General features: G+C 42.9%; 1 protein-coding gene across 6 annotated transcripts in view; it reads right to left on the bottom strand.

Annotated features, from left to right (window-relative positions):
- Positions 1-1,591: 1,591 nt before the first annotated feature.
- The window catches only part of IQUB (IQ motif and ubiquitin domain containing), a 54,353-nt gene continuing 45,431 nt past the window's right edge, over positions 1,592-10,513 (bottom strand). For all 6 annotated transcript variants that reach the window (XM_084785378.1, XM_084785383.1, XM_084785382.1 and 3 more), the window contains 3 exons: positions 9,291-9,539; positions 8,395-8,580; positions 1,592-2,400 (listed from right to left, as the gene is read on the bottom strand). In XM_084785378.1, the coding sequence (XP_084641504.1) occupies positions 2,209-2,400; positions 8,395-8,580; positions 9,291-9,539 (627 nt within the window). In that variant the 3' untranslated portion in view covers positions 1,592-2,208. The remainder of the gene's footprint in view (positions 2,401-8,394; positions 8,581-9,290; positions 9,540-10,513) is intronic.

Raw genomic sequence — 10,513 nt, 5'->3', positions numbered from 1 at the left:
CCCCATAGACTCGTGTTTGCACATTTGGTCCCTAGCTGCTGCGTTTGTCTGGAAATGTTATAGAACCATTAGGAGGTAGAGCCGTGCTGGAGGAGGCATCACTGGGAGCACTCTGACGATTCATAGCCTGCGTCCATGTCCTACTCTCTTTCTCTGTTTTCCTTTTTTTTTTTTAATATCAAATGCTTTTTAAAATTTTATTAATTTATTCAGATTACAACTCAATTGTTATCCCATCACTTTTATCCTCCTGGTCCTCCCTCCCGCTTTCACCCTATTCTCCCCTCCCCTAGGTCTAAGACCGAGGGGGACCTCCTCCCCCACTATATGGTCATAGCTATCAAGTCTCATCCTGGTAGCCTGCTTATTCTTTCTTTGAGTGCCACCAGGCCTCCCCACCAAGGGGAGGTGGTAAAATATGGAGCACCAGAGTTCATGTCAGAGTAAGTCCCCGCTCTCCACGTAACTGCAGAGAATGTCCTGTCCATGACAAATGGATGAGACTAGAAATGATCATCCTGAGTGAGTTAACCCAGAAGCAGAAAGACTTACATGATATATACTCACTTATAACTGGGCACTAGCCCAAAAGGCATGTCCCACAAAAGTCTTCACTTACCAGGAGATTGAGATAGATGTGAGGACATCCTACTGAGACTCTAGGTAAGAGAAATATAGGTGATGTGGAAATAGAAGGACACAGAGGGTCCTAAAAACCTACAAGAAGAACATCATGATGGGTGGATCAGGGCCCAGGGGGGTCTGCTCAAACTATTGCACTAACCAAGGACAATACAAGTAGTAAACATCGAACCCCTACTCTGATCTTTCTCTGTTTTCTATGTGGGAATGAAATGTGATCATCCAGTTCTTGACTCCTAGCTGGCTTCAGACTTGCTGTGCAGCTGTCCCCACAATGGCGAACTGTATCTGCTCTAGAACTGGAAACCAAAATAAACTTCTTCCCTGATTTGCTTTTGGTCATAGTATTTTATTCTAGCAACAGAAAAGTAATTTTCTGTTTAATTTGAGATTTATTTAATGAAAGGACTCCCTGTAAAAACAAAGGACACTAAGGAAATCAACAAAAGCAAAACATCTTAAAATTTTTTTTAAAAAATTGAAACAGACTTTCAAGTGAAAGCTGGACATCTAGGAAATTGAAGAAGAGTTGCACCATGTGGGAGGGAGATCCAAACCAAGACCCCGTCTTGGGGACACAGCCACCACCACCAGGCCGAGAACGAAACAGGATGAGGAAATAATTGGCCTAACCTCTCATTTCCAGGACCCGGTGTCTGTTTCCTTCTACGTACCGCCTGCCTTCCAAGGAGCCAGCGCTCTAGTCAACTGCTTCACCCGTGAGTCAAGAGGGTTCAAACAGTCCTTCACTTGATCATATCTGGCTATTTCTCCCTCTCAATTCTTCTCAGAGCTGACAAATTCTCATGAACTATGTTATAAAAATCTGTATATCATGTATATCTTAGAACAGAGCCTTTTGTAAATAGGCTTTTTGTAGATCATGCTATTTGGGGTATGCCACCTTCGGATACATCATCCATTCATTATCACATATTCCAGACAGGTATGGAGTCAATGCTATTGGTTAGTTTATTGAGAAGTAGTGGAGAGCTGATTTGATCAAGTTCACGCTTCTTACAGAATCTCAACATTTCCCCAGAGGAAGTATCCTTCACAAATAATATTTCCACTGTTTGCCTTGTTTCATGGCATGCAATGCAGGGTTTTTTATTTGTTTGTTCCAGTCTCTTTTCTTGGATTATGCAGTTAAAAGGTAAAAGTAGACAATAAAAGTAAAAAATCTAAATACTTATATCAAAATACAGGCTCATGTATAGAGAATGATTACATTCATGAAGTATATGAAATAAATTACTTTCATTGAAAGTTAGGCCAAAGTTTTGTTTGGCTGCTGTATTTTGACTTTAAAAATTTTTTTCTTTAAATTAACATGAAAATAGATAAAGATGTTCTCTTTATTCATCTTAGTAACAAAATTACAGATTAATATGAACCACCTAACAATGGTTCATAAATACAGACTTTTTTCTATTCATATAACTTAAATACTATGAACAAAACAAATAATACCAATAGAAATATAAAGATGGTTTTCCATATTACATGACCTCTGTACTATTCTTTTAGTAGAGACCAAAAATGATCATCATCAAATTGATATTCCTAAATCTGCTGATGCTGAGTCACACGAGGCTCTATGATTTTAGGTGACGTATCTACGTAGTATTTACTTCTGATCTCTCCTACTTCATCATCCTCCTGTAAAAGTGCAGCCAGCACTGGAACCTGTGAGAAATAGTTTTTAGCCAGGATATGCTTGTGCTTGATCTTGTGGAGAAAAAGGCGTCCATAGCCCTGCAAATAGAAGAAAGTAAAATTCTGTGGAAACCCATACATACACATTTTGCCAGATGAAATGTGACTATGTCTCACTGGCTTCGTTTATCAGTTTTTTCAACCCAGTTCTCGCTTTGTTTCTTATCTTTCAGAGCTCAGCTCCTGAGGTGCTTCAATATCATGTCTACCATGCTCCCCCCCTCCCCCTCCCTCCCTCCCACCCTCTCTATCTATCTATCTATCTCTGTCACACACACACACACACACACACACACACACACATCCTAACTATAGTTGTTATTAATTCTATATTCTTTCTCTCCTCCATCTGTATTTGCAGCTGTTGCCTGGTATGGGGGAGGACGTGCTCAGGTTTCTATGCTTCATCCCAGCAGCATGTAACAAGCAACAAGTTTGTGTATGCTTACATATGCACACATTTAGACAGCACTTACAGAAAAGCATTTTAAGGTGATTTCTTAGAAAGACATGTATGTGAGAAAAAACAAAGGTGGCGGGAGCTACCACCACCCGCTGTAGATCTCTGAGGACTCTGAGAGACCCATGGAGGCTCTGAAGAGTGATGCAGAAAAAGAGTCTACAGAGTCTGCAATAGCTCTAGAAAACTAAGGGGCCGGGGGTGGGGAAGGCAAGTCTCTGGAAAGATGCTTTTAAAAAGTGGACTCATAAAATTAGAAGAAAAGATGGCACAACAGAGCTGTGTGTGGTGAAAAATGGACAAATCTATACCCTTCTGTGCTGCATCTTTGCCATCAGGCTGAAGACATAAAAGCCCAAAGAGCCTTCAGGATGTTTGCACCAACAGGGGGGTGTGCAGCAGCCTGGAACTCAGAAGAACCATGCCCTGCTTGCCACGCTGGGAGAGCAGGTCAGCACCACTGCCTTCAGCCTACAGGCACAGAAGTTGAGCCCAGTGAGCCTTGGGGCAGCATACACCAAGGGTGAGGAGGTGTGTAGAATCCAGGAGCTTGCACAGAACCTAACACATGCACACACACACACACACACACACACACACACACACAATAACAAGAACATCATCCTGACTATGGGCAACAGCAAGATATCTGTAATAAGTCTTGGGCAATGGCTCAATATTTATGGTGCTTCAGAAACCAGAAACCTTGAACCAGACTAACAACTCATTTCAATAAGTACTTCCATGTAAAGAAAATATATATATATATGTATGTATTTGCAGTTTCCAGTGTTACTAAAAGGAATGAATATGCATTGGAAAGGTGGGGAGATGGAGAAATAGTGGTGAGTGCTCAGTGGAGAGAGGTGGAGCTGGAGACCTGATGCTGTGGCAGGTGTGAGAGAAGCCTGCAGCAGGGCATGGGAAAACACGTCCTTGCTGAGGAGGGCTGACATGGTGGTGTACAGCACCCTGGAGCTTTTGCAGACTGAGCCATGTAGGGGAGATAAACATGTTTTTGTTTTTATCATTAGTGTGGGATAGAGAAGAGACATGAGAGAGCAAGTGATGTCTATCCACTCAGAAGTCGAACCACTTCATTATGAAGCTTGGTTGCTGCCAGCTGAAAAACATCCTTAACAGACTCTGGGAGGATATGTGTGTGTGTGTGTGTGTGTGTGTGTGTGTGTGTGTGTGTGTGTGTGTATGTGTGTGTGTGTGTGTGTGTGTGTATATATGTATGTATATATATATATGTATGTGTGTGTGTATATATATGTCTAAGTATATATATAGCCAAAACAGGAGGCTGGACTTTTTTGGGACTTGGTATTGTTTGGCTGTTCATCACTCCACTTGGAGATGCTCCTCAAGAGAACTGCTCCAGGGAAGGCTTCAAGGCTTTGGGCTCCAGCTGAGGCTCAAGGTTCCGCTTGCTCCAAGTTCCAGCAGCAACTTTGGTGGAATTGCTGGTCTGCTGAAATCCTGCTGACTACGCCAGGGGAATCATTCCTAGGAACTGATACCCAGAAGGTTTCATTCCTGTTTTCTTTAATCTTCTTTCCCTCTTGTTTAGGCTAGTTGGGTTGTAAGAGCGGTACACTCGTTCAATAAGTTCATAATAAAGTATATGTGTTAAGGAAATTGAGCCTACAGAGTCCTCCAACATGCTGCCCAGACACACAATTAACCATGTTGCTGAGCAACAGGAACGTCTGAGATGAAGAGTGCATCACTGGAAAGCCCTCTGTGGTCCACAGTGTTGGCATCTGTGGTCCCTTGCCCAGGCCTAGTTGAAGCTGGAGGTTCATGTGGGTGTCCGTGGTCCTACAGAAGCCGGGGCATTACTACAAAGGCCGTACGGATGTCCACGCTCTTTCTTTTTCTAGGGGATTTCTCTGACTTTCCTGTTTGGCCTTATAAAGGATCTGATGTGGAGAATGCCTTGCTCTCAGAAAATAAATTTAAAAAGAGACACAGGTGGTAGCACTGTGCTCTGGGTGAACAGAGGTCTGATTTAGAACATTGAAGAGAATGGCTAATACTTATTAATTTAGCCAGGACTTACTTTGAATGTGCCAAATACTATGTAAAGTGCTTGGAAATTTTTTTTAAAAAACAACAAATGGAATGGACATAATTTTTTCACTGTTTTAGTTGCACTTGGGTCCAATATAAGAAAATGAGCAAATATATCATGGCTTAATAAAATCCAGGCTTAGTTTTCTTATGTAGCAAGGTCAGTTTCCAGTGAGGATGGTGTTTCCACAGTGTTCTCAGAAACTCAAGTCCCCGAGCCTTTCCTTTAGCTTCCTCTACCTTCCGGATTTCTCCCTCATGCCTAGGGATTCACAGGGATAAGATGGCAACTTCATCTCTGTGTCACATCTACTGCCCAGGCACGGCACAAGTATAAAGTTCCCTGGTACACGAGTCTTCCCTCAGCTATGTCCACCAGCATCCGTCATCTGTGGAGAGCTACACTTCAGCATTCTTATCACAATTTTTAAGCATACTCTTCTATGGCTTTCCGTCTAAGCTGTAAGTTTTCAGAGGGGGGATGCGGTGGGGCAGGGTTTGCCACAGAAACCTTCTATGTCCCTCTTTCTTAACTGTGAGTCGTAGTCATTGATAACACTGCAAAGGTAGCATACTTGCCCTTTACAGTCAGTGGGAGCATGGATCCTGGACTTCCACGTGGCCTCTGCTGTCAGCACAGGCCATGGACCTCAACACGGTCTTTGGTGGCTGTACAGACCACAGACATCAACACCGCCCTCTGCTGAAGCACAGGCCAGTGATGCCATCTTAGCTCCTGGAGGCAGCACAAGCCGAAGGCATCAGCATGGCCTCAGGTAGTGCCACAGACCACAGGGCACTTTTGATATAGCGTTTGATGGTAACACTGGCCATGGACATCATGTCGACCCCCTAAGCCCTGACTGCAGTAGGACCATAGACCCAGAGATGGCCTCAGTGACAGCATGGCCCACAGATACCAACATGGCTTCAGGTGGAGGCACAGACCACAAAAAGGAAAGTATGCAGCAGGAACAGCCTGGCTCACAATACTTCCACAGGCACAGGCACTGCCCGCAAGGACCAATGCCGGACCGTATGTGAAGATCATTTGGCGTCCTAACTTCTCTAAGGTGAGACAGCATCATCGCCTACCTACAGATGGGAAAACCAGAGCGTGAACGCATTGACAAATGTGCCCAATCCTACTTCCTGAGGCCAACGCGGTTTTCATTCTTTTTGCTATTTCCACATATTTAGCCAATCTTTTTTTTAAAATGTCATAATACAGGGTAAGGTTTTATGTCCCACAGGTTGACGGCGACAAAGACAGGAAAGAAGCCGGGGCATGGTAGGTGATCTTTAGTGGATCACTGGCCAGTTTGCGTGGGATGAGCCTCATCAGCCTCTGTCAGCCCTCCCAGAACAGAGCTCTTTCTCCTCTGCCAGGATCATTTTAAACTCCTCCTCCTCATCGTCGTTGTCATCGCTGTGTTTGTTTCTTTGTTCTCTTTGCTGTTGCTTCCAGGGGAAACCTGTGTGTGTATTCTAAGATAATTCTGGAAACGCTTTGATTTGATGCAAAAATCTTGAACTGTTCAAAACAGAGCGGACAGTAAGGCTTGCAGGACAGCGCAAAGTAGAGACCGTAGAGAGAGAGAGAGGCAAAGCTCCGGAGTTGGAGCGAGAGCGGCTGCTCCCGCTTGCAGAAATGCAGAAATCCTGGCGCCCTGAGATGGGAAACGCGCTTGAATGGAACATTTAATTTGAGAGTGCAGCGATTTGATTAGGTACACAAAGGGGCTGTGTGGATGAATTGAAGAACTGGAATATCAGCTTTGGGAATGAACTTCCATTTCATTGAGGGTCCTAGATGAAATGATAGTGCTGGTATTGGCTGTGCTTCTGATGATTAAATATTTATGAAGCAGCTTAGTTTACTAAATATAACATTTAACACGGCTTCAATTTCTTTCTGCCCTTTCTTCCGATCCCTAGAGTGAATTTTTCCACAGCCTGGCTTCTTAAAACTCAAAAATTATTGGAAAGGTGTAAAACCGTAACCAGTTTCCTCCCTTTCTGCCATTCCCTCCCTTCCTTTAACAAACAAGCAAACAAACACCAGCAGCACCTTGGGACAGCGTGTTCAAAATGGCTGCATTTGATCTTGCTTCTTTATTCTCCTTGAGATGCATCTTTCACGGAATTAAAGAGACAGCACTACAATAAATTGAGAGAGAATCGAGCTGCTCTTGGGATTCTGTGCCGAGTGTGAATGGAGCCCTTCAGGGATACTTCACGGCCTCTCAAACTCATTCATTAGGATGCTTTACAAACTGCATTTTGTAAGTTACTGAAATTAAATAATAGTTAAGTTTTGCAGCGCTTTCTCCACTCCTGGTTAAGTGGGAGCAAATGGAAGAATGGTATCTCATCAGTATGGCTGCCATTTAGATCACAAAGTTGTGACTGGAATTTAACAATTGAGGACCATTTTAGGAAGACTCCTGCTGATAAATCAAAGGACAAGCTCTGGGTTCCATAGTATTCATATATTTATAATAAGCATTCATTATATAGGTACTTATTTTGGCTTTGTGTTTTTAAATTAACATGCAGAGTAATAAATTTCACTATGGCATCCTCAGATAAAAATGTCACACACTTTGTTCGTGTTCACCCCCATCTCTTTTCCTCTCCTCTCCTCTTCTCTTGCCATGGCTGACTCCTCCCCTTCCTCCAAAATAGTTCCTCTTCAACTTCTATGTGATTTTTACTTTCTAATTTTAGATTTCATGTGTAGAAGAGAACATATGCTATTCATCTTTTCAAGTCTGACTTGTTTTAACAATATGTCCTGAATAAAACTCTAACACACACACACACACACACACACACACACACACACACACATGTGACACAAACACATGCATACCTATTCATCAGTTGACTGGACCTAGGTTAATTCCACATTTTGTCTTTGGTAAATAGTGGCATAAAACATGGTGCGCAGGTCTGCCTGTGGTATTCAGCCTTGGATCCCATCTGACATATACTCGGAAGTGTCATAGCTGCGTCCTATGCTAGTCCTAGTACTAGCATTTTGAGGCACCGATTTCCATAGTGGTTGTACCCGTTGACATTCCACTAGGTGTGTTTCTCGCATCTTTGACAAAATTTATTCAACAAATGCTTATCAAATTCCTGGCCTTTGAAGGGCATTATTGTAGGTAATAAAGGGATAGATATACTTGAGTGAACCACATTCCTTCCCAGGACTCAGTGTGAAATAGATGCACTTGACCTAGGTAGAAGAGGGTGACAGGATGCTACCTGCTTTATAACTCAAGTCTCTCATCTTTACCCACATGTGGCTTAACTTCCTTTTTAATTTTCACTTCTACAATACTCACATATTTTGCTACTGTAAGTCTTATACCTGCCTGTTGATTCAGTAGAGACACTGCCGACAGTCTCGGTCATACTAAAGGGCACTCAGGATGCCTGTCGTAACCTAACTGGATAAACCAAGACCTCCCAGTCCGGCGCCTTACCTCTTCAATGCTCTCTAGCTTGAGGTGAGCTGCCCCTTCATCCTTGGTGAGGAGAATGCAGTTCCAGGGAGACCACTCCACGTTCTTGTCCCACCTGACCATGACCAGGTCATTGAGATCATCCCAGGCACTGAGGACGGACTGGGACGCCCAGATGTTCTCTGTCAAGTACTTAATATCCTGAAGCTGCATGCCAAGTGAAGTTCAAACAGTTATTGTCTTTTCTTATAATAAGTGGGTTAAATGTCATCATATTAATTGGGGGGAAAGCTAAATTGTGATGAATGAATTTTTAAAGGGGAGCAACATCCAGAAGACTTTCCTTTCTTGTGCCACAGCCCAGACTGTCATTCCTTCAGCATCGCCCACGTGAAATCTGCTATCAAACATCTCCCTGGCTGACTGTGACTGCCAGCCTCTTATGGCTAGCATTCTTTATCATCCTTGCTGTCATTCTCTTTAAACATCTGCCTTCTTTTCTAGGATGTGCTGTCTGATTTACCAGTGAATTTTCAGAGCGTGGTATAGAGCTTAAATACCAAGAACACAGCTATTCATGAGCCTCGGAAGTGCAATAGCCATCTGCTTTAGGAGATCCTACATAACAGTTCTCATACAAAACTATGCCCAACTCTCTCGGCCGTCATGTCAATGCAGCCCCTTAGAAGACAGCCCCTCTGACAGAGCTGCTTTGTCTGCACATGGATGGCCTGTGCAGTGCCCACCGGGGCCAGAAGAGGGCACCAGATCCCCTGGGACAGGAGTTAAAGACTTGCTACCTGGGCGCTAGGAATCAAACCTGGATCCCTTGGAAAAGCAGCCAGTGATCTTACCCACTGAGCCAATTCTCCAGCCCCCAGGTACATTTCCTGTTCAGTATCCTTTAAAGATCACACCTGCATCAGAAAAGCGATCTGGGCATCATCCTCGTAGTTAGCCTCCGAGTAGTAGAGCCGCTGGAGCAAACACTTGTACTTCAAGAACGACTCCCGTTTCTTGGTCTCGTTCTCAAGGTTGACACAATGGCGGCAGCGGTATACACGATGAGAGGTGGGCGACACGGAAAATTCTACAGAAGGCAGATACAACTGGCAACTGTGGCAAAAGTAAATCTTATCATAAAACTTCAGTGGATCTTGAGGGACCTAAATAGAAAAGAAAAAAAAAAAAAAGATGACAATCCAAGCCACATCCTAAGCAGATGCATGAGGACAGCATAAAATTAATCTTACAATTAATCACTTTAAAAGTCTTATTTTCCTTTTAACTACTTATTCTGTATAAGAGCAAAATTCCTAGCAAGATTCATTTTCCTGGCCAAAATACTTTTTAAAATCTGTGTTATTCACCAACCCCTGGATAGACATTGGTAGAATATTTAAAAAATCAAGTTACTGACTCCTAATACATTTATACATACATACATACATACATACATACATACATACATACATACATACATACATACATACATTTATATATGTGTGTATATATATATATATATTCCTTTCGTCTAATACTGGGAACAAGAGATGGCTCTCTGCCCTCAGTGATCCCATTCAATATTATTCTGAAAGATGTTTCCTGTGTGATAAGGAAGGAAAATAAATCAATTCAAGTAGAAGCAGCGGAGGGTGACATTTCTCTCGTTGTGATTAACCTAAGCACTGACAGAGGCCGTCTGGCTGTCTTGTCATCTGCGATGTTTCCCATGAGAAACCTGTTGCCGCCCTTATTCTTGTCCTACTCTGTAGGAGCTGCCCTTTCTCCTTGGCCAATGGCATGGCCTGGTCACTTCCTTGGTTCCTTGTACTTTGTGCTTCACTGGAAGCCGGCCATTATTTTAACAAAATGGCTCCTCTTTCCTTCGCTCTCCTCTAATCTGAGACTCTGACAGATACTAAGGCACTTGAACTTCCCCCACAGTAGGCATGATGATGCCTGCTTGGTTACCATGCTGTCCCCATATGTATCACTGCACACATTTTTATTGTAGTATTCTAATTCATTTGGAGGGTTTTTTTCTTCATCAGTGACACCAATCTCCACTTAATTTAAGCAAGTGTGGTTTTCTTCTTCAGAAGTTTCACAATATATTTTCAATGTCTTCACTTAATTT

The sequence above is a fragment of the Acomys minous genome, assembly GCF_964271855.1.
Source record: "Acomys minous genome assembly, chromosome: 6".
Taxonomy (NCBI): Eukaryota; Metazoa; Chordata; class Mammalia; order Rodentia; family Muridae; genus Acomys; species Acomys minous.
The sequence above is the reverse complement of the archived record's forward strand: the minus strand, read 5'-3'. Positions and strand labels throughout refer to the sequence as shown.